Source organism: Jaculus jaculus, chromosome 5, assembly GCF_020740685.1.
Source record: "Jaculus jaculus isolate mJacJac1 chromosome 5, mJacJac1.mat.Y.cur, whole genome shotgun sequence".
Classification (NCBI taxonomy): domain Eukaryota; kingdom Metazoa; phylum Chordata; class Mammalia; order Rodentia; family Dipodidae; genus Jaculus; species Jaculus jaculus.
Window position 1 is genome coordinate 69,951,420 of NC_059106.1, and position 24,880 is coordinate 69,976,299.

Sequence of the window (24,880 nt, forward strand, 5' to 3'; positions counted from 1 at the left end):
CTCATAAACTAAATAAAGCCAGACACACAGTGGCCCATGCACCAGTAATCCTAATACACATAAGGCAATGAGAGACAGAGTTAGAAGGACCCTAAAGCTGCAGACCAGCTAGTCCAGTCTTCCTAGTGGCAAACAGTATGAGAGATAGACCTTCTCAAACAAGGTGGATGGAGAGGAGCAGCACCCAAAGTTGTTCTCTGACCCCCACATGCTTGCCATGGTGTGCATGCACCCATATACACATACGAAAACACATAAAATTTGTTTTAATTATAAATTGACAAGTTTTATATGTTTATAGGGTACAAAATAATGTTTTGATATATAAGCACAATGTGGAGTAATTAATCATGTCACTTCAAATACTTAAGTAACATTAATCTACTTAATTTTGATGACTTCTTCCCTTCTGTTACATACTTGCTGGCCAGTACTTCAATTCTGCTGGTTTGAAAATTAATTAGTTAGGGGTTGGGAAGATGGCTCAGAGGTTAAAGGCACTTGCTTGCAAAGCCTACCAGCCAGCAGCCAAGGTTCAGTTCTCAAACCATCCATGTAAGCCAGATGCGAAAAAAGTGGCACAAGCATCTGATGCTCATTTATAGAGGCACAGGCCCTGGCATGCGTGTGTACACACAGACAGACATGCATATGCGTGCACATGCAGGTACAAAAGAAATAAAAATTTTAAAATTAACGATTTAATTGCTGTTTTTGAGGTACTCTCCCTATGTAGCCAGGCTTTAAATTCACTATACAGCTCAGGCTGGCATTGAACCAGTGATCTCATTACAAGTATGTGTTGTTAGTTACATCTTTTTTAAATTTTTTAATTATTTATTTATTTATTTGAGAGAGAGAGAGAAAGAGATAGATAGATGGATGGATGGATGGATAGGTAGGTAGATAGATAGGTAGATAGGTAGGTAGGTAGGTAGGTAGGTAGGTAGGTAGGTAGCTAATAAAGAGAGTGAGTGTGCTAGGGCCTCCAGCCACTGCAAACAAACTCCAGATACATGTGCCACCATGTGTATTTGATTTACATGGATAGAGGGGAATTGAACCTGGGTTCTTAGACTTTGAAGGCAAGTGTCTTAACTGCTGAGCCATGTCTCCAGCCCTAGTTACATCTTTTAATTTTTCAGATTAGTCTTTATTAAATTATATATGCTCACATCTTTATCTTTTTTTTAATCACTGTAGCTTCTTTATGCATACTTGCTTTTTTTTTCACTTCTCTTCTCTTCTTTCTTTTCTTTTTCTTTTTTTTTTTTTTGGAGGCAGGATTTTATTCTAGCCCAGACTAACCTGGAATTCACTTGACAGCCCAGGCTGGCTTTGAACTCATAGCAATCTTCCTAGCTCAGCCTCCTGAGTGCTGGGATCAAAGGCGTGCCTGACCACATTCCTTTCTCTTAAAGTATATTCTTCAGTTAATTTTTCAGTGAAGAACTATTAAGAAGCAAATTCTAGTAAAAATATTTTTGCCCTCACTATTTGGTGTAGTTTATCCTATTTGAGGAATTCCGAGTCAACTTTACTCTCCCTCTGTGTTTTGAAGGCATTCCTTTCTCCTTTGTCATTGTGTTGCTCTTAAGAAGTCTATTACCGCATAGTTGTCTTTGTAGGGATTTTCAAATTACTGTTGCTGTGATTCTGGTGTGCTTTGGTTCCACAATGGCATCTTTTCATGTGTGCTCCCGTAATCTGAACATTTGTGTTTTTCATCAATTGTAGAAAATTCTCCTGATTATTGCATGTATGCTACATCCTTTTGTTTCTAATTCTGAGGATTGAAACTATGACTTTGCATATGTTAGGCAAGTGCTCTGTCATGGAGCTATAGCTTCAAGTCTTTAAACAAATTTTTTTGAGGGGCTGGAGAGATGGTTCAATGCTTAGTTAAGGCATTTGTCTGCAAAGCCTAATGACCCAGGTTCGATTCCCCAGGACCCACTTAAAGCCAGATATACAAAGTGGCACATGCATCTGGAGTTCATTTGTAGTGACTAGGGCCCCGGCATGCCCATTTACTCTCTCTTTCCTCTCTTTCTTTCTCTATCTTTAATCTCTCTCATTGCCAATAAATGAATAAAAAATATCCTTTTAAAAAACAACTTTCAGCTGGCCATGGCAGTACACACCTTTAATCCCAGCAGTCGGGAGGCAGAGGTAGGATGATCAATGTGAGTTCAAGACCACCCTGAGACTACTAGTGAGTTCCAGGTCGGCCTGGGCTAGAGAGAGATCCTACCTTGAAAAACAAAAATATTAATAATAATAATAATAACAACCAAATCAATTTCTCTTATCTAATGCAATACTAATATGGTTTGATTGTCTCATATTTTTAATAGTTATTGTGACATTTGTCTGTACTTTTTTGTTTGTTTATTTATTTATGTATCTGAGAGGGACAGACAGACAGAGAGAGCAAGAGGCAGAGAGAGAGAGAATGGGCTCACCAGGACCTCCAGCCACTGCAAACAAACTCCAGATGCACGTGCATCTGGTTTACGTGGATACTGGGGAATCATGCCTTGAACCAGGGTCCTTAGGCTTCACAGGCAAGTGTTTAACTACTAAGCTATCTCTCCAGCCCAATTGTCTCATATATATTTTTTAAATCTCTTCCTCCTTTATTGCCTTTTTTGTAGTAAATATTTTTAGTGTATTATTTTAAGTTCCTTTGTAAATTTTTTGCTACATTATTTGAGTAATTTTCTTAGTGGTTTTCTTAGGAATTATCATGTATATATTAGCTTTTGAAAATATAGTTATTTTGGTAAAATATAGAAGCATTTATCCAATCTATTTCCCTTTGTAATATTACTGTCATATAAATTACCTCCTATGTAAAACAAACAAACAACAACAACAAAAAAGAGCTGAGCCATTTCTCCAGCCCCTCAAATACATTTTTTTTTTTTTTGAGGTAGGGTCTCCCTCTGGTCCAGGCTGACCTGGAATTAGTCTCAGGGTGGCCTCAAACTCACGGTGATCCTCCTACCTCTGCTTCCTGAGTGCTGGGATTAAAGGCTTCATTATTTTTTGTTGTTGTTTCAAATACATTTTTTATGTCCCTGTTTCTTTCCTCTTCTTCCTCCTCTTGTTCTTCTACTTTCTGGAGCTTCCGTTATGTTATGCTTGGTATTGTCCTACATGTCTCTGAGGCTTTGTTCATTTTAATCATTTTTTCCTACATTCCTTGCATTGATTTATTTATATTGGTCTATTATCAGGGTCAAGTTTATTGGTGATGGCTTATGTTGAACTGTTTGACTGAATTTTAGTTTTGTTTTTGGTTTTTTGAGGTAGGGTCTCACTCTAGCCCAGGCTGACCTGGAATTCACCATGTACTCTCTGGCTGACCTCAAATTCATGGTGCTCCTCCTACGTCTGCCTCGCGAGTGCTGGGATTAAAGACGTGCACCACCACGCCTGGCTTTGACTGAATTTTTTATTTGTTATTATACATTTAGGCTCCAGAATTCCCAACGTTTCTTTAGTAACAAAAAATAAGCTTGATGTGTTAATGTATGCATGAAGTCCTAGCACTAAGAAGGTAAGGCAGGAGGATCTTGAGTTCAAGGTCAATCTGGGCAACATACATGAATTGAAGGCTACTATGTTGTGATATTTTATTCATGTCATGCCTTTTGCAAATTTTTTATTAATTTGAGAGTGACAGACAGAGAGAGAAAGAGGCATATATAGAGAGAATGGGCTCGCCAGGGCCTCCAGCCATTGCAAGTGAACTCCAGACGCATGTAGCACCTTATGCATCTGGCTTATGTGGGTCCTGGAGAAGCAAGCCTCGAACCAGGGACCTTAGGCTTCATAGGCAAAGGATTAACCCCTAAGCCATCTCTCCAGCCCTGTGTCATGCCTTTTTAAAGTTTTTTTTTTTTTTTCTTAAGGCAGGGTGTTATGTAACCTAGCATGGCCTCAAAGCCACTCTGTAGCCTTGAACTTCTTCTGATCTTGCTGCTTCCACCTCACAAGTACTGGAATTACAGGCATGTGCCACCATGTGTACCAGTTTATGTAGTACTGAGGGTTGAACCTAGGGCTTTGTGCATGCTAAGTGAACACTCTACCAATGAGCTACATACTGAGGCCTCACCCTTACATCTTTTTTGTTTTTTTTACTTTTGGGACAGAGACACAGAGAAAGGGGCAGAGATAGATAGATAGATAGAGAGAGAGAGAGAGAGAGAGAGAGAGAGAATGGGAGAGTCAGAGCCTTTCAGCCACTGTGAATGAGCTCCAGCTGCATGTGGCCCCACCCATGGCACATGGGCTACATTGCGCGCTTGCATCACTTGCGTGTCTGGCTATGTGGGATCTGGAGATTCAAACAGAGAAGTTCTTAGGCTTGGCAGGCAAGCGCCTTAACTGCTAAGCCATCTCTCCAGCTCTCACCTTTACATTTTTTTTTAAATTTTTATTTATTTATTTATTTGAGAGTGACAGACACAGAGAGAAGGACAGATAGAGGGAGAGAGAGAGAGAATGGGCGCGTCAGGGCTTCCAGCCTCTGCAAACGAACTCCAGATGCGTGCGCCCCCTTGTGCATCTGGCTAACGTGGGACCTGGGGAACCGAGCCTCGAACCGGGGTCCTTAGGCTTCACAGGCAAGCGGTTAACCGCTAAGCCATCTCTCCAGCCCTCACCTTTACATTTTTAAACATGGTTTTCTTCAGCTCTTTGAATTTGATTATAATAGCTACTTTGTGTGATAAATCCAACATTTTGGGACCATTTGTGCTTTCTTTATTTGCATGACATGATATTTGTGTTGAATTCACTATGTAGTCTCAGGGTGGCCTTGAACTCCTGGCAATCCTACTTCTGCCTTCCGAGTGCTGGGATTAAAGGTGTGTGCCATGATGCCCGGCTAATGCTAAGCTTTTTTTCAGTGATATATTGCAGCACCTTTGGACTCTTATTTTTACCTCCTCAGGATTGTGATTGCTTTGCTCATTTGTAAGCTAATTCTTGGACTAAATCTGTGAAATCAGTCTTCCCTACAACATGTAAACTCCGATGTCTGCATTTAATTTTTTTTCTTTCTTCATTTAAAAACCTTGTGTAATACTGGGCAGGAGGTATTCTCAAAAACCTCAAGCCACGTTGGCTACAGGTGCTTGCTTGCACAGCCTGCCAGCCTGGGTTTAATTCCCTAGCCACACATACAGAGCTGGACACAAAAGTGGTGCAAGTGTGTGGCATTCATTTGCAGTGGCGAGGGACCCTGGTGTACCCCCCACATGTGTTCAGATAGATAAATGGGTTAATATTTTTGTGGCACTTTGATTCAGGTATACCCCACAAACTTAATTATCCTGAATGCTAGTCTCCCCAGCTGATGGCAATTGGAAATTAAAGCCTCCTAGAGCCAATGTAGTGTTGGGGGTGGGCTTATGGGTGTTACAGTCAGTGTCCCCTTGCCAGTGTTTGGCACAGTCCTTTTGCTATGGTCCACCTTATGTGGGCCAGGGGGTGATGTCCACCCTCTGCTTATGCCATTATTTTCCCCTGCCATCATGGAGCTTCCCATCAAGTCTATAAGCCAAAATAAACTTTTTTTTTTCCCCAAAAGCTGCACTTGGTCAGGTGATTTCTGTCAGCAATGTAAACCTGACTACAACAGTAATGTTGGTACTGAGAAGTGGTGTCATTTGCTGCTAGACACCTGACTGTGTGGCTTTGGCCTTTTGGAGCTGATTTTCAAGAGGAATGTGGATGAATTTGAAGCCTTGGTTTAAGAGACGCCTGGAAGTGCTGTAAGTACAGCTTGATGGACTATTCTGGTCAGAGTTGAAAGACCTGAATGCAGTAAGAACTATGGACTGTGAGGTTTGGCTTGTAAGGGTGAGAAAGAGCTTTGCCTGGACTGGGCTAAAAGCAGTTTGTGTGAGAGACTTGCTGTTATGCCCATGTCCTGAGAACTTGTGCAGGGTTGTACTGTGTAAAAACAGACTGGTGTGTGCAAAGGGATATGGCACAGAAAGAAATCGTTGGGCCGCAACTGCTGCCTATTCAGTTGCAATTATATGAGAGATTACGACCATTAAGATCGGGCCAGCTGACCTGCACTGGGGCAACAGGAAGAATGTAGACTCTTTTGAAGGGGCTGAGTGCTTAAGGAATATCCTGTTCTTCTGCTTTATTACCCCCCCCCATTAACAAATTGTCACCCTACCTGGTATTATGGAGTATAAGAAATGCAGGAGAGAGTCACTGAATTTGCAATACAGTCTTGTGTTTTGGAAATGGCCATGGGCAGTTTGAAGTGGATTTGCTGGATGCCTGTATGGAAATCCCATGGAGCCATGAGGATGGACCGTGGGTTTCAGTAGAGACTTGGTGGAGGTGCTGGGACCACAAGATGGCTGCTAAGGAGAGCTGCAGGGCCCTGGTTAAGTTTTCCAGGACTGTGAGTAGCCTAGCTGGAGGGGCGGAATTGGAACTCCAGAGACTTGTTGCTAGTTAGAATTATTGGTCTTGGAGATTTGTCATTGACTAGAGTTGCTGGACTTGGAGCTACAGAATTTGGTGTTTGCCCTGTTTAAATCTTGTATTGCCTGAGTGTTACTTTGCTATGCCCAATGCCATCTTTTGCAGTATGAATGCGTATTCTGTGCCATTATGTTTTTTGGGGGGATTTTTTTGGTATTATGGCTCAGTTAAAAGACTTTGGATTATGGGGATGTTTGAACATCATTAGGATGGATAAAAGCTATGGGGATTCTTAAAGTCATACTGAATGCATTTCATTTTACATCATCGATGGTCATCAGTTTATGGGGGCCAGGGGTGGAATGTGGTGGTTTGGTTCAGGTGTTCCTCATAAATGTAAGTATTCTGAATGCTAGTCTCCCCAGCTAATAGCAATTGGAAATTAAAGCCTTCTGGAGGCAGTGGGGGTGGGATTATGGGTATTATAGCCAGGGTACCCTTGCCAGTGTTTGGCACACTCTCCTGTTGTTATTGTCCATCTTGTGTTGGCCAGGGGGTGATGGCCGCTTCTGCTCATGCCATCATTTTCCATGCCATCATGGAGCTTCCCCTTGAGTCTGTAAGCCAAAATAAACCTTTTTTTCCCACAAGCTGCTCTTGGTCGGGTGGTTTCTGCTAGTAATGCAAACCTGACTGCAACAATATTTCAAAAATAGCCCTCAGTGGGGGTGGGGAGGGAGGGAATTACCATGGGATATATTTTATAGTCATGGAAAATGTTAATAAAAATTAAAAAAAAAATAGCCCTCAGTAGTGTGGGGACAGAGAGCAGAGGAATGGTGGTACCAATTCTTGATGTGTCCACATATCCATACAATGTTTCAACTGAAAAGAAAATACATTTAATTAATTTTTAAAAATACGCTGAGCTATTATGGCCCCCTTTCTCTGTGGAGGTAAAACATTAGTTTGTTTTCAGACCAACCAGACTCTCTGTGTTTCCTGTGCATATGAGCACAATTCCCCCAGTGAGGGACGTGTGGGACTTGGGTTCTCTCTGGTCTGTGCTGTGCTTTCCCCTAACCTCCACTTACCCCAAGGTAGGAGAAGTTCTCAAACTCTGCTCTGTCTCATTCATAGAATCCTCTGGCTTGTCTGCCAGTCCACTGCTTGTCCCACAGCCTCCAAGCACTGCTAGCTGTCTTGTGTTAATACTTTAAATTAAACAGAGACCCTGACTGAGGCTGGGGGGCAGCTGTTTTTCACTGTCTGCACCACCCTGTGTGAATCTTTGCAGCAACCAGGAGGGCTCAGGACACTGGGGAATGAGACCAGGCTCAGGCAAGCTACCACAGTCATGTTCTTATCCAAAGCTTAGTCATTTTCATGAAAGATGCCTCTTTTTGTGTGCTTTGATCAATTTTCAGACTAACAAAATGGCTGTTTCTGGTGTTTAGTCGGGCTTTACAGTTGTCTTGGGAGATAGGATCTGTTGTCTTCCTCAGTCTGCCTTCTCTAAAGTCAAGATGAAGTCTGAAAAAGTCCCTGCCAGTGTCATTATCTCATTAGAACCTGCCTCTCCCACAGCCTGCCTACTCTCTCCATCTGGAGCTAGTTGTATGTGGGGTCTTCCTCTTCTCATTCACATCTCTGTCTCCCTGTGCTGCCCTCCTGGTGTGTTCCTCCATTGTTATCTTCCAGTTCATTCATTTTTAATCTTATTGTTTCAACTATACTATTAACTCATAAAGGGTGTTTTTAATTTCACTGACCTTTTCTTATTTCTAGAAATCTCTTCTGGTTCCTTTTTAAATTGTTAGACATATTGTCTCTTGTCTTTTTTTTTTTTGTCCTCATTTTTTCATATATTTTTCTCCATTTAAATTTTTTAAACATTTGTCTTTATTTGAGACAGAGAGAGGGCGGGAAGGAGAGGGGGAGAGAGTGAGAGAGAATGGGTATGCCAGGGCCCCTAGCCACTGCAAACGAACCCCAGACACATACACCACCATGTGTATCTGGCTTACATGGGACGTGGAGAATCAAACCTAAGTCCTTAGGCTTCACAAACAAGCACCTTAACTGCTAAGCCATCTCTCCAGCCCTTTAAAAAAAGAAAAAAATATTTTAGGGCTAGAGGGATGGATTAGCTGTTAAGGTGCTTGCCTGCAAAGCCAAAGGACCCAGGTTTGATTCCCCAGGATCCATGTAAGCCAGATGCACAAGGGGCACATGTGTCTGGAGTTTGTTTGTAGTGGCTGGAGGCTCTGGGGTGCCCATTCTCTCTCTCCCCCTCCCTCTTTCTCTGTCAAATAAATAAAATAATAATAAGAAGAATAAATACTTTAACTTATTTATTTGAGAGAGAAAAAATATGGGTGTGCCAGGGCCTCTTGCCACTGCAAATGATCTCCAGACACATGTGCCACATTGTGCATCTGGCTTTGACGTGAGTACCGAAGAAGGGAAGTGGGAATGGCAGCAGGCTTTGCAAACAAGCATCTTTAACCACAAAGCCATCTCCCCAGCTCCTGTGTGTATGTGTGTGTGTGTGTGTGTGTGTGCATGCACGTGTGTAGTTATGTGTATATTTTGGTTTTTTGAGGTAGGGTCTCGCTCTAGCCCAGGCTGACCTGAAATTCACTATGTAGTCTCAGGGTGGTCTTGAACTCACAACAGTCCTCCTACCTCTGCCTCCTGAATGCTGGGATTAAAAGCATATGCCACCACACCCAGCCCTCATATATGTATATATATTGTTTTGTTCTGTTTTTCAAGGTAGTCTAGGCTAACCTGGAATTTACTCTGTAGTCTCAGGGTGGCCTCAAACTCATGGTGATTCTCCTACCTCTGCCTCATGAATGCTGGGATTGAAGGCGTGCGCCACCATGCCCAGCCCATATTTTTAATTTTATCTTTTTGTATTTTTTCGGAATTAAAAAATACTTTACTTTTATTTATTTATTTGACAGAGAGAAACAGGGAGAAAGAGAGGGAGAGGGAGAGAGAATGAGCATGCCAGGGCCTCCAGCCATTGCATATGAACTCCAGATGTATGTGCCACCTTGTGAATCTGGCTTATGTAGGTACTAGGGAATTGAACCTGGGTCCTTAGGCATCGCAGGCAAGTGCCTTAACTGCTAACCCATCTCTCCAGCCCCTTTTCTTTTCTGTCTTTATTTCTTTTTCTTTCTTTCTTTCTTTTTTTTTTTTTTTTTTTGAGGTATGGTTTCACTGTATCCCAGGCTGACCTGAAATTCTTTCCATAGTCCCAAGTTGGCCTTGAATTCACAGCAATCCTCCTACCTCATCCTCCTGAGTTCTGGGATTAAAGGCATGCATCACCATGCCTGGCCTGATTTTAAAACTTTTATTTTATTCAACTTTTATTTGAGACAGAGAGAGAGAGAAGCAGAGAGAGAAAGAATGTGTAGACCACAACCCCTAGCCACTACTAACAAACTCCAGATCCATGTGCACCTTGTGCATCTGGTTTACATGGGTACTGGGAATTGAACCTGAGTCCTTAGGCTTCACAAACAAGCGCTTTAACTGCGCAGCCATTTCTCCAGCCCTTAACTTTATTTATTTTTATGAGAGTGAGAGTGTGTGTGAGGGAGATAATGGATGAGCCAGGGCCTCCAACCACTGCAAATGAACTCCAGACACATGCGCCACCTTGTGCATCTGGCTTACATGAGTACTGGAGAATTGAACCTGGGTCCTTAGGCTACACAGGCAAACACCTTAACCACTAAGCCATCTCTCCAGCCTAATTTTAAAACTTTTAAACATAGTTTGATACTGTCTAAAAAAAAATAGTCCCAGCTATTTGGGCTATTTGGGAGGCTAAACCAGAAGGATCATTTATTTGAGTCTAGGAGTTTGAGGCTAGCCTGTGTAAAATCAGATTACATGATTCAAAAGAAGTTGAACACAGTTTAACTAGGCATGGTGGCACTTGCTTATAAGTCCAGCACTTGGGAGGTGGAGGCAGGAGGACCAAGAATACAAAGTTGGGGCTGGATTTAGCTGGCTTAGCAGTTAAGGCACTTGCCTATGAAGCCTAAGGACCCAGGGTTGATTCCCCAGTATCCACATAAGCCAGATGCACAAGGTGGTGAATACATCTAGAGTTCATTGCGGTGGCTAGGGGCCCTGGCATGCCCATTCTTTCCCTCCCTCCCTCTCTGTCTGCCTCTTTCTTTCTCTCTCAAATAAATAAATAAAATATTTTTAAAAAATACAAAGTCATGCTCAGCTACAATAGCAAGTTCAAGGTTGGCCTGGGTTACATGAGATCCTGTCTCAGTCACCTCAAAACAACCAAAATCAAAACAACTCCCTAAGCAAACAAATTTTAAAAAACAAAGGGTTGAAAAATGTTTTTTAAATTTTTTCATTTGAGAGAGAGAGTGAGAATAAGAGAGAAAGAGGCACGTAGAAAATGACACACCAGAGCCTCCAACCATTGCAAACGAATTCCAGATGCATGTGCCCTCTTGTGCATCTGAGTTACGTGCGTACTGGGGAATTGAACCTGAGTCCTTTGGCTTTGCAGGCAAACGCCTTAACCACTAGCCCATGTCTCCAGCCCTGAAAGAGATTTTTAAATATATATCTTGGAAGAGAGAAAGAGGCAGACAGAAAGAGAGCAAGTATGGGCACACCATGGCTTCCTGCCACTGCAAATGAACTACAGATGCATGTGCCACTTTTTACATCTGGCTTTACATGGGTACTGGAGAGTCCAACCTGGGTCATTAGGCTTTCAGACTTTTGCAAGCAAGTGCCTTGAATTGCTGAGCCATCTTCCCAGCCTGAAAGAGATTTTTGTTATAGTTAAAGTAACATTAGCTACTGTAACAAAGGAATTCTCAATGACTTAACTGAGTGACAATTTAGAGCTCATTTATTAGCTCTTATTAGTTATATATTACTATATAATAAATTATTCAAATGTCGTCTTTGTGTGTGTACATTAGTGTGGGCAGGTTTATTGTTTGCAAGTGTGTGTGCACGCGTGTGTATGTGCAAGTCAGAGGACAACCTTGAGTCTTTTTCCTCAGGTACCATCCGTGTTTTGTAAGACAGAGCCCTCAGTGGTCTGGTACTTGCCAAATAGGTTAACCTGGCAGGTTTATGTCTATGCCTCTTCTCCAGTACTGGGATTACAAGCATATGTCACTACCCTGGATTTTCTTTTCTTTTTCTTTCTTTCTTTCTATTTATTTATTTATTTGTATATGGGTTCTGGGGATCAAACTCTGGTCCTCATGTTTGCAAGGAAGCCGAAATGCCCAGTCTTAAAAGAACAAATATTTGTTATCTCCTGTTTTCTGGGACCAGGAATCTGAGTGCAGCTGAGTTGAGTACATGTGGGTCGGGAGTCTCTTAAGGCTGAAGTCAAGGTGGTGGCCAGGCTATAGCCATCTCAAGGCCTGCCTCAAGGAAGATCTGCTTTTATCCACATGGCTATGGGTAGGCCTCACATCCTTGATGGCTATTGTCCATGATATCAGTTTTGTTTCCCTCATAGCAAAAGGGGAGAGAGAGAGAGAGAGAGAGACTAAGAGAGAAGCCATGTTATCTGCCACATTTTATTCATTCGCAGTGGGCCACTAAGTCCAGTTTATGCTCCCATGGAAGCATTGCTTGGCCGGGGGCTGGAGACATTTGGGAGCAGCATCAGAGATGCTGCGCACAGGGAGACAGTGTCTGCTCTTCCTCAGCGGAGCTCCCTTTAAGACAGGCCAGAGGGCTGGAGAGATGGCTTAGCCGTTGAGCGCTTGCCTGTGAAGCCTAAGGACCCCGGTTCAAGGCTCGGTTCCCCAGGTCCCACGTTAGCCAGATGCACAAGGGGGCGCACACATCTGGAGTTCGTTTGCAGAGGGTGGAAGCCCTGGCGCGCCCATTCTCTCTCTCCCTCTATCTGTCTTTCTCTCTGTGTCTGTCGCTCTCAAATAAATAAATAAATAAATAATAAAAAAAAAATAAAAAAGAGTACAACCTTTAAAAAAAAAGACAGGCCAGAGCAGCCTGTGTGAGGCGGGATTCCTGCTCCGCTCCCTCCCTAGGAAACATTTTGCAGTGGCTTCTGTTAGAATAGTCTGGGACTTCTTTATGTTAAGTTTTAATCTGGGCCATGCAAGCCCATGTAGACACACAAGCCTTGTGTCTGTGGGAGGGCTGGCTTGTGAGGATTGATTCTTAGGGCGTTTTCCCCCCTCTTCTCCCGGCATTGTTTGAGTTATGGAATGACTTCCTTGTCATTGTCGTTGGTGATGACTGATTTTTTTTCTAGTCTACATTATCATCGAAAGTTTATGAAGGTTTGCATTTCTGCCTCTCATTTGGGCTTCACATCCATCCAAGGCCTCATGAGTGGGTGTTCACACCTAAGCCTTTTGGTTTCTGGGACCAGCAGCCCCTGTCCCCACCTCCTGCCCCCACTGGGCTGTCTGCAGCATTGGCGCATACAGTTCCTATTCTGATTTCCAGGCCTCACCTTTGTTCCCCCCCCCCCCCCCCCCCCCGGGACTGATCTTGCTTTCTTGGGAGCTCAGCTATGCATATAAAATGACATTGCTTATGTTTCATCCAGTGTTGCGGAGTGGTTTGAAATGGGAGGTGTTTCCAAAGGTTATTAGCTAAACCAAATTGCATCCTTAAAGTGTACCGGATGTTGCTTGGCCCCCAGCTGCAATCAACAACTCTAGCGTGGACAATTTCCAATTAGATTCAGACAAAGTCTTTTCCTCTCAGTATTCCATCTGCTTGGAAATGGCTACTGAATCTGAGTCTGGTTTGGAGACAGGCTAAGGATCTCACTTCCCAAGAGACCCTTTCATTGGGGTTTGTGTGTGTGTATATATTTAGTATGTGGTCTGTGTGCATGTGTGCGGAGGCCAGAGGAAAGAATTGGGTGTTTCTTTCTAACACTCTTCTGTCTCGTTTCCTTAAGACAGGCTTTGTCACTGAGCGTGGGGCTTGCTGTTTTATCAATTAGACTGGCTGCCCAGCAAGCCCCTCCTACCTCTACGCCCTTCAGTGCTGGGGTTCCAGACACGTATGGCCACACACAGCTTTTTTGTTTACGTGGGTCCTGGGGATGGGCTTGTGCAATGAGCACTCTTACCTGCTGAGCCATCTCCCCACCCTCCAAGAGGATTCTTTTTGACTCCCCTGCAAATAGAGTTGGGGAGCAGTGGGGTGGGAGTCCATGGAGGGAAAATAGGAGTCGTCACAGTAAAACGTTACCTTTTGGTAGTCAAAAATAGCATAGATCAACTCGTGTATGTTGCCCAGCCCAGCTGGAAGGTGGTGGTTGTTCATTCTCCCTCTGTTTGCAACTTTTGTTTGCCGTGGGTAGAGTTGGCTGTGAGTATAGACTATGGGCAGGATTTCAAGACCTTACAACATCTGAGATAGAGGGTCTCTCATTCTGAGTGATACAGTCACTGTAATTTAAGAATCTTAAACCAGACGTGGTGGTGCACGCCTTTAATCCTGATCCCAGCACTCAGGAGGCAGAGGTAGGAGAATGGCTGCAAGTTTGAGGCCAGCCTGAGACCACATAGTGAATTCTAAGTCGTCCTGGACTACAGTGACACCCTATCTCGAAAAACCAGAAATAAAAGAGAACCTCTCATTGCTCTTATGGTAGTAGCAGAATTCATGGAGCATCTACTGTGTATCTCATACTTTCCACACAGAAGAGGGCTGAAGAGAACTGCAGAGAGAGGTTCCTTCCATCCCTGAGGTCAGACTGTGTGAGCCTGTGAGCCTGGACTCTTCTTGGCTAAGGTTAGACTAGCTTCTCTGAGGTGGATAGGTTCAAGTGGGGGAGTGCCTTAAGCCTAACCCAGAAATCGTAGGACTTCATTGGTCCTGAGGTTCAGGAAGCACTCTGGCAGCTGCTGTCCTTGGTGCCCCAAAGGGCCATAGGCAAGAGTCATGTGAGTGTCACAGCTGAGAACTTCTGCTAGATCTGACAATGGTTTTGCCATGTTCTGTGATTTCTTTACTCTTGTCATGAAATGGCTTGAGAGGGGCCACAGAAGGGCTGGGGAGGTGGCTCAGTGGTTAAAGGCACTGGCTTGCAAAGTCTCCTGGCCCAGTTCCAGTTCCTCCTGTACAGCTGAATGCAAAGTGAAACATGCATCTGTGATGCCAGTGGCACCCACGGTAATGGGAGGGGGAACCAGGAGACTCCATAGCTCGCTGGCCAGACAGGCGGAGGTTTCCTTGCAGTCTGATAGCTTGCACAGAGGAGAGACTCTGTGTCAAAGCAGGTGTCCTCTGACCCTCACATGTGCTGTGGCACATGAGCCCACACACATACATACATGCGCACACAAACAAATAAAAGTCATTTTCTTTTCCAAGGTAGAGTCTGACTCCAGCCCAGGCTGACTGGGAATTCACTATGTGGTCTCAGGGTGGCCTTGAACTCGTTCATGGTGATCCTCTGCCTCCTGAGTGCTGGGATTAAAGGTGTGCACCACGATGCCTGGCTCAAATAATTAATTTTTTTTTTTGAAGTAGGTTCTCACTCTGGTCCAGGCTGACCTGGAATTAACTATGTAGTCTCAGGGTGGCCTCAAACTCACAGCGATCCTCCTACCTCTGCCTACCGAGTGCTGGCATTAAATCAAATAATTAATTTTTATTTATTTGAGATAATCTCTGGGGAGATTACTCAGTTGTTAAAGACACTTGCTCTGCACTGCCTGCTGATTCAAATTCATAGTCCCAGCACCCACGTAAAGCCAGACACAAAAATGGTGCACACATCTGTAATTCAATAGGCCTGTGGCAATGGGAGGTGAGGTCAGGAGAATCCCAGAGCTTGTGGGTCACCTCCTCTGGCCTTCCCAGTGGTAAACAAGAGACACTGTGTGAAACAAAATGGAAGGAGGGGACCCACACCCTAAAGTTGTCCTCTGACCTCCACATGTATGTCATGGAATGTGGGCACCCACACATCAAACCTACATAGATAAACAGAAATAAAAAATAATAATAAAAGAAAAGGCTATAGAAAGAAGTCCAAACAGTCCCATGTCATTCCTGGGCCTCCATTAGAGCCATTGAGTGTCTGTCTTCAGCAGAGTTGGCACTGACCATCCAAGCAGCCTAACGGGAGGAGGGTGTGGTATCTAGTTTGAGAGCCTGAGTTAAAACAAGTTTCACGAGGAGATCATGGTGCTCAGCCAATCTTATAGGAAAGCCAGTCTTACCACTTACCAGCTGGGTACCCTTAGTTTGCCCACTAGTAGAGTGGGCTGGAGATTCCTGTGGTAGTTGAGATGGAGTCTAGAGAAATCCTGTGATGCTGGGGAGGCCCAGTTAGGCAAACTCTGAGCTGCATTTTACATGCTCTCTGCGCCGGCATTGACTGAAACCATGAAGCTTTCTGAGGAGAAGTCATGGGATGCAGCCAAAGGATACTTGGTGTTACATTCTCCTGGAGATGCTCTTGAGACCCTTGTCCATGACGCCATCCAGTGGCATCTACATCATCATCCATGGGGGTTTGCTCTTGGGCTCAGCCACAGGAATGTTGTCCACATGGACACCTGATCCTTGTATTAGTTACTTTCATTACGACTGTGATAAAATATGTGCAAAAGCAATGTAGGGCTCGGTGGTTAAATGCACTTGCTTGCAAAGCTTACCAGCCACTGAGCCATCAATTTGCTAGTCACCCATGTAAAGCCAGGCAGGCATTCTTTTGCAGTAGCAAGAGACCCTGGTGCCACGCCCCCAAGCAAACAAATAAATTAATTCACTAATGAATTAATTTAAAAAGCAGCTTAGCCAGACATGGTGGTGCATGCCTTTAATTTCAGCGCTATGGAGGCAGACGTAGGAGGATCGCTGTGAGTTTGAGGCCAGCCTGAGATTACATAGTGAATTTCAGGTCAGCCTTGGGGGTGGGGGGGGGAGAGCAAGTTTAAGGAAGGAGTGTTTAGTTAGGCTTACAGTTTGAAGGAATATAGTCCATCATATCAGGGAAGGTACAGCGACAGGAACATGGAACAGCTGGTCACATGGCATCATACAGGGTAGGTATAGTGATGGGAGCATAGAGCAGCTGGTCACATGGCATCATACAGGGTAGGTATAGTGACGGCAGCATAGAGCAGCTGGTCACACGGCATCATACAGGGTAGGTATAGTGATGGGAGTATAGAGCAGCTGGTCACATGGCATCATACAGGGTAGGTATAGTGACGGGAGCATAGAGCAGCTGGTCACACGGCATTATACAGGGTAGGTATAGTGATGGGAGTATAGAGCAGCTGGTCACATGGCATCATACAGGGTAGGTATAGTGACGGGAGCATAGAGCAGCTGGTCACATGGCATCATACAGGGTAGGTATAGTGACGGGAGTATGGAGCAGCTGGTCACATGGCATCATACAGGGTAGGTATAGTGACGGGAGTATGGAGCAGCTGGTCACATGGCATCATACAGGGTAGGTATAGTGACGGGAGTATAGAGCAGCTGGTCACATGGCATCATACAGGGTAGGTATAGTGATGGGAGTATAGAGCAGCTGGTCACATGGCATCATACAGGGTAGGTATAGTGACGGGAGTATGGAGCAGCTGGTCACATGGCATCATACAGGGTAGGTATAGTGACGGGAGTATAGAGCAGCTGGTCACATGGCATCATACAGGGTAGGTATAGTGACGGGAGCATAGAGCAGCTGGTCACATGGCATCATACAGGGTAGGTATAGTGATGGGAGCATAGAGCAGCTGGTCACACGGCATCATACAGGGTAGGTATAGTGACGGGAGCATAGAGCAGCTGGTCACACGGCATCATACAGGGTAGGTATAGTGACGGGAGTATAGAGCAGCTGGTCACATGGCATCATACAGGGTAGGTATAGTGACGGGAGCATAGAGCAGCTGGTCACATGGCATCATACAGGGTAGGTATAGTGACGGCAGCATAGAGCAGCTGGTCACATGGCATCATACAGGGTAGGTATAGTGACGGGAGCATAGAGCAGCTGGTCACATGGCATCATACAGGGTAGGTATAGTGACGGGAGTATAGAGCAGCTGGTCACATGGCATCATACAGGGTAGGTATAGTGACGGGAGCATAGAGCAGCTGGTCACACGGCATCATACAGGGTAGGTATAGTGACGGCAGCATAGAGCAGCTGGTCACATGGCATCATACAGGGTAGGTATAGTGACGGCAGCATAGAGCAGCTGGTCACATGGCATCATACAGGGTAGGTATAGTGACGGGAGCATAGAGCAGCTGGTCACATGGCATCATACAGGGTAGGTATAGTGACGGGAGTATGGAGCAGCTGGTCACATGGCATCATACAGGGTAGGTATAGTGACGGGAGCATAGAGCAGCTGGTCACATGGCATCATACAGGGTAGGTATAGTGACGGGAGTATAGAGCAGCTGGTCACATGGCATCATACAGGGTAGGTATAGTGACGGGAGCATAGAGCAGCTGGTCACATGGCATCATACAGGGTAGGTATAGTGACGGGAGCATAGAGCAGCTGGTCACATGGCATCATACAGGGTAGGTATAGTGACGGCAGCATAGAGCAGCTGGTCACATGGCATCATACAGGGTAGGTATAGTGACGGCAGCATAGAGCAGCTGGTCACATGGCATCATACAGGGTAGGTATAGTGACGGGAGCATAGAGCAGCTGGTCACATGGCATCATACAGGGTAGGTATAGTGACGGGAGTATGGAGCAGCTGGTCACATGGCATCATACAGGGTAGGTATAGTGATGGCAGCATAGAGCAGCTGGTCACATGGCATCATACAGGGTAGGTATAGTGACGGGAGTATAGAGCAGCTGGTCACATGGCATCATACAGGGTAGGTATAGTGACGGGAGCATAGAGCAGCTGGTCACATGGCATCATACAGGGTAGGTATAGTGACGGGAGCATAGAGCAGCTGGTCACACGGCATCATACAGGGTAGGTATAGTGACGGCAGCATAGAGCAGCTGGTCACATGGCATCATACAGGGTAGGTATAGTGACGGGAGCATAGAGCAGCTGGTCACATGGCATCATACAGGGTAGGTATAGTGACGGGAGTATAGAGCAGCTGGTCACATGGCATCATACAGGGTAGGTATAGTGACGGGAGTATAGAGCAGCTGGTCACATGGCATCATACAGGGTAGGTATAGTGACGGCAGCATAGAGCAGCTGGTCACATGGCATCATACAGGGTAGGTATAGTGATGGGAGCATAGAGCAGCTGGTCACACGGCATCATACAGGGTAGGTATAGTGACGGGAGCATAGAGCAGCTGGTCACACGGCATCATACAGGGTAGGTATAGTGACGGCAGCATAGAGCAGCTGGTCACATGGCATCATACAGGGTAGGTATAGTGACGGCAGCATAGAGCAGCTGGTCACACGGCATCATACAGGGTAGGTATAGTGACGGTAGCATAGAGCAGCTGGTCACATGGCATCATACAGGGTAGGTATAGTGACGGGAGCATAGAGCAGCTGGTCACACGGCATCATACAGGGTAGGTATAGTGATGGGAGTATAGAGCAGCTGGTCACATGGCATCATACAGGGTAGGTATAGTGACGGCAGCATAGAGCAGCTGGTCACACGGCATTATACAGGGTAGGTATAGTGACGGCAGCATAGAGCAGCTGGTCACATGGCATCATACAGGGTAGGTATAGTGACGGGAGCATAGAGCAGCTGGTCACATGGCATCATACAGGGTAGGTATAGTGATGGGAGTATAGAGCAGCTGGTCACATGGCATCATACAGGGTAGGTATAGTGACGGGAGCATAGAGCAGCTGGTCACATGGCATCATACAGGGTAGGTATAGTGACGGGAGTATGGAGCAGCTGGTCACATGGCATCATACAGGGTAGGTATAGTGACGGGAGTATGGAGCAGCTGGTCACATGGCATCATACAGGGTAGGTATAGTGACGGGAGCATAGAGCAGCTGGTCACATGGCATCATACAGGGTAGGTATAGTGACGGGAGCATAGAGCAGCTGGTCACATGGCATCATACAGGGTAGGTATAGTGACGGGAGCATAGAGCAGCTGGTCACATGGCATCATACAGGGTAGGTATAGTGACGGGAGCATAGAGCAGCTGGTCACATGGCATCATACAGGGTAGGTATAGTGATGGGAGCATAGAGCAGCTGGTCACACGGCATCATACAGGGTAGGTATAGTGACGGCAGCATAGAGCAGCTGGTCACACGGCATCATACAGGGTAGGTATAGTGACGGCAGCATAGAGCAGCTGGTCACATGGCATCATACAGGGTAGGTATAGTGACGGCAGCATAGAGCAGCTGGTCACACGGCATCATACAGGGTAGGTATAGTGACGGTAGCATAGAGCAGCTGGTCACATGGCATCATACAGGGTAGGTATAGTGACGGGAGCATAGAGCAGCTGGTCACACGGCATCATACAGGGTAGGTATAGTGATGGGAGTATAGAGCAGCTGGTCACATGGCATCATACAGGGTAGGTATAGTGACGGGAGCATAGAGCAGCTGGTCACACGGCATTATACAGGGTAGGTATAGTGACGGCAGCATAGAGCAGCTGGTCACATGGCATCATACAGGGTAGGTATAGTGACGGGAGCATAGAGCAGCTGGTCACATGGCATCATACAGGGTAGGTATAGTGATGGGAGTATAGAGCAGCTGGTCACATGGCATCATACAGGGTAGGTATAGTGACGGGAGCATAGAGCAGCTGGTCACATGGCATCATACAGGGTAGGTATAGTGACGGGAGTATAGAGCAGCTGGTCACATGGCATCATACAGGGTAGGTATAGTGACGGGAGTATGGAGCAGCTGGTCACATGGCATCATACAGGGTAGGTATAGTGACGGGAGCATAGAGCAGCTGGTCACATGGCATCATACAGGGTAGGTATAGTGACGGGAGCATAGAGCAGCTGGTCACATGGCATCATACAGGGTAGGTATAGTGACGGGAGCATAGAGCAGCTGGTCACATGGCATCATACAGGGTAGGTATAGTGACGGGAGCATAGAGCAGCTGGTCACATGGCATCATACAGGGTAGGTATAGTGATGGGAGCATAGAGCAGCTGGTCACATGGCATCATACAGGGTAGGTATAGTGACGGCAGCATAGAGCAGCTGGTCACATGGCATCATACAGGGTAGGTATAGTGATGGGAGTATAGAGCAGCTGGTCACATGGCATCATACAGGGTAGGTATAGTGACGGGAGTATAGAGCAGCTGGTCACATGGCATCATACAGGGTAGGTATAGTGACGGGAGCATAGAGCAGCTGGTCACATGGCATCATACAGGGTAGGTATAGTGACGGGAGTATAGAGCAGCTGGTCACATGGCATCATACAGGGTAGGTATAGTGATGGGAGTATGGAGCAGCTGCTCATGTTGCATCTGCAGTCAGGAAGCAGAGAGCAATTAAAGCTGGTGTTCAACTAGCTTTCTCCTTTTTATCCTTTTTATGCACTCTAGGACCCCAGACTTTGAGGTGGTGCCACCCATTTAAGGTCGGTCTTCCCACCTCAGTTAACCTAATCTAGAAAAGTTAACCTAATCTAGAAAAATCCCTCACAATCATGCCCTGAGATTTGTTGCCATGGTGATTTTATCCCATCAAATTGACAATAGAGATTAAGCACCATAAAATATGAGACTTCCACATTCCATCATGGTCTTATGATGTGCTAGTATTTGTACCACATGCCTCACATGTCATCTTTGAGTTTGCAGGAGAAAGAGACCTTAGTGTTCCTCCCCCACATGGGTGTGAGTGTGCAAATTAAAAAAAAATCCTGGCCGGGTGTGGTGGCACATGCTTTTAATTACAGCAGTCTGTAGGAGGATCACTGTGAGTTTGATGCCAGCCTGGGACTACAGAGTGAGTTCCAGGTCAGCTAGAGTGAGGCCCTATCTCAAAAAACAAACAAACAAACCCAGCATAAACCAGGCATGGTGGGGCATACTTGTAATCCCAGCACGAAGGAAGTTGAGGCCAGAAGATCAAGAGTTCAAGGCGATCCTCGGCTACATAATAAGATCTAGGCCAGCTTGGGCTACAAGAACGAGAGATTGGGAGAGAGACTGATTCAACAAAGCGTCAGGGAAGTGTTCACCCCTGAAGTTTCCACCTAGATACTGGGCAGAAGGGAGGTGGCAGTCGCTGGTCCTCTGCCAGAGAAAAGTGAGACTAGAGGCGAAAGGTGGAGTTTGGGGTACAGCCACCCTGGGCAGAGGTGAGGCTTGGAGATGAGAGAAGTTTTAGGGGAAGACTGAGCGTCTCCGAGGCAAGGCCTGAGGAGTTAGCACAGGACCGAGGTGTCCCCATCTTTCAGATCCTACTCCAAGCCTATATGGGAGACCCCCCCTACCACCCCTACCCCTCATCTCAGGGTCTCAAGAAACTGTCCTCCGGGCCCCCTCCCCAGCTCAACGAGGAGTTGAACCAGCAGCTGGAGGCCGTGTGCGGGTCCGTGTTTGGGGAGCTTGAGTCCCAGGCCGTGGACGCCCTGGACCTGCCCGGCTGCTTCCGCATGCGGAGCCACAGCTACCTCCGGGCCATCCAGGCCGGCTGCTCCCAAGACGACGACTGCCTCCCGCTCCTGGCCGGCCCCGCCTCTGTCTCAGGGAGGCCCGGCTCCTGTGAGTACCCACGCCCGGGGCTCCGCGGGTGCATCCATCCCGGGGCTGCGCTGCGGGGCGCTGGGCAGCTCGGGGGGTCGGGGGGTCGGGATGGGCAGGGCGCTCTATCTGTGCCCGGCCCCCCGGCTCCTCACTCGCCGCATCCCCGGTGTCTGCCGCCCTAGCCTTCAACTTCAGAAAGGCCCCGCCCCCCATCCCCACGGGAAGCCAGGCCCCGCCCCGCATCTCCATCACCGCCCAGAGCAGCACCGACTCCGCCCACGAGAGCTTCACGGCCCCCGAGGGTCCCGCCCGGCGCTGCAGCTCCGCTGACGGCCTGGACGGCCCCAGCATGGGCGCGCGCACCCTCGAGTTGGCGCCGGTGCCACCCCGGGCCAGCCCCAAGCCCCCCACGCTCATCATCAAGACCATCCCAGGCCGGGAAGAGCTGCGGAGTCTGGCTCGGCAGCGGAAGTGGCGGCCGTCCATTGGGGTGCAGGTATAGAAAAGAGGAGACACTTTTTTGTTGTTGTTCACTTTTTATTTATTTGAGAGAATTTGAGAGTGAGTGAGAGAGAGAGAGAGAGAGAGGGAGAGGGAGAGAATGGGCGCGCCAGGGCCTCCAGCCACTGCAAACGAATTCCAGATGTGTGCGCCCCCTTGTGCATCTGGCTAACATGGGACTTGGGGAATCGAGCCTTGAACCCGTGTTCTTAGGCCTTACAGGCAAGCACCTAACCGCTAAGCCATTTCTCCAGCACAAGAGGAGACACTTTCTAAAGGCTCAGGCCTCTGCCTGGTTAGGGACGCATGGAGGGAATCGAAGGGACCTTTGGGATATACAGACCTTTCTTTGAAAAACAAAACAAAACAAAACAAAACTTTCCCTAAGCCAGCTGTAAGTAGAGCCCGTGCCATCCATTGATGGACCGTCTGCTCGAATCAGCTGGTTCCTGATACCATTGCCCCTCCTGGAGAGTGCAGAGCGGTGCCCAGTTGGTACCACCTTGAGGCCTCTGTTTTCCCCTCTTGATTGGGAAGATTGTCTCTGCAGGATTTGCTTGCTGGGTTGGGGTATCGCCAGTACTGGCCAATCTCCCTGGGAAGGGTCTGTATCCCCTTGGCGAGTCCCCCAGCTACTGATCACCTCCTCCCTGCCACCAGGTGGAGACGATCTCAGATTCGGACACTGAGAACAGGAGCCGAAGAGAGTTCCACTCCATTGGCGTCCAGGTGGAAGAGGACAAGAGGTAGGTCGCAGCCAGAGCATCTCCGGGGGAGAAGAGGAGCCAGGGCTCTGTAATGTGTGACGTCCTTGCTGGCCCCCGCGTATGCTATAGGCATAGATACAGGTTGTCCATGGGGCTGTCGCCAGGGTAGTCATCTTTGAACACATGCCTATCTCAGGTGTTTAGAGTCTGTGGATGAGGTGAGGTGGTTGGGGGAAAGAGAGGCAAGGAAAGGTAATGGGTAGGTGCCGAGCAGAAGTCCCCCCAATAGTTATTCTTTCCGGGGAATAACGGGATTCTGCCAGTTCCTTGTTACATCCTGTGGTGTACAAGCATGTGAGCGCAAAATGAAGCAAACAAACAGGAAGATTGCCTCTCCCGGGTCCCCGGCAGATATAACACTCCTCCTCTCTTGGCTCACACAGGCATTTAAACCAGTCGGGGGTACCTATTATCTGCCTGAGTTGGTGGTGAATCAGAGATAGTGGAATTACCAGCAGCCACTAGGCTGGCATTAGGTGGCCTTAGAAACATTGCTTCTGTAATTTCCAGCTGAAGAATTAGCACTGCAAGCTCTGGAGGAGATACTGGAAAGGGTCCTGTCTGCTGTCGGGTGCCTGTGGGGAGATACTTTCTCTCATGACCATGTCACATTGCCTCTGTGGCCCATCTGCTCTCTGAACTGAAGTAATACCAGGCCAGTGGCTCTGGGGTTGGTGCGTGGGAACCTTCTTGGCATTGGCTCTGAAGGCTTCATGGTAATCTTGCCTAGTTCATATCCGTTGCAAGAATCACACTCATCCCTCAAAGCTGTTTCCAGGGGCCTTGCTGGGCCTCCCTATCTGCCCAGTTTCCACAACTTCTGGTAACCCATGAGATCGCTTTATTTGTGTTCCTGGCCAAATCTTCTTGGGAGAAGTCTCCATTTCTGTCCACTCCTAATCTAACTCCATGAAATGAAGTATGTTCCTAAGGCTTCAAGGGGGCTGGAGAGATGGCTTAGCAGTTAGGGCACTTGCTTGAGAAGCCTAAGGACCCAGGTTTGATTCACCAGGTCCCATGTAAGCCAGATGCACAAGGTGATGTATGCGTCTGGAGTTCATTTGCAGTGGCTAGAAACCCTGGTGTGTGCATTCTCCTCCCCCCCTGCCAGCCTTTCTCTCTGTTTCAAATAAAAATAAATTAATTAATTTTAAAAATCTAAGGCATCAAGGGTGGCAGAAAGCTATTCTCACTCTTAAAGTTGCTGTTCTCTAAATCTTTTCTTTTTTAAAAAAAAAATTTTATTTATTTATTTGAGAGCGACAGACACAGAGAGAAAGACAGATAGAGGGAGAGAGAGAGAATGGGCGCGCCAGGGCTTCCAGCCTCTGCAAACGAACTCCAGACGCGTGCGCCCCCTTTGTGCATCTGGCTAACGTGGGACCTGGGGAACCGAGCCTCGAACTGGGGTCCTTAGGCTTCTCAGGCAAGCGCTTAA

General features: G+C 46.7%; 1 protein-coding gene across 1 annotated transcript in view; it reads left to right on the forward strand.

Moving 5' to 3' along the window:
* Nucleotides 1–24,880, forward strand: part of Dlgap3 (DLG associated protein 3) — a 99,138-nt gene that overhangs the window by 45,026 nt on the left and 29,232 nt on the right. Inside the window, exons 6-8 of the mRNA XM_045151378.1 lie at nucleotides 21,979–22,192; nucleotides 22,357–22,670; nucleotides 23,336–23,421. Coding sequence (XP_045007313.1) covers nucleotides 21,979–22,192; nucleotides 22,357–22,670; nucleotides 23,336–23,421 — 614 coding nt within the window. The remainder of the gene's footprint in view (nucleotides 1–21,978; nucleotides 22,193–22,356; nucleotides 22,671–23,335; nucleotides 23,422–24,880) is intronic.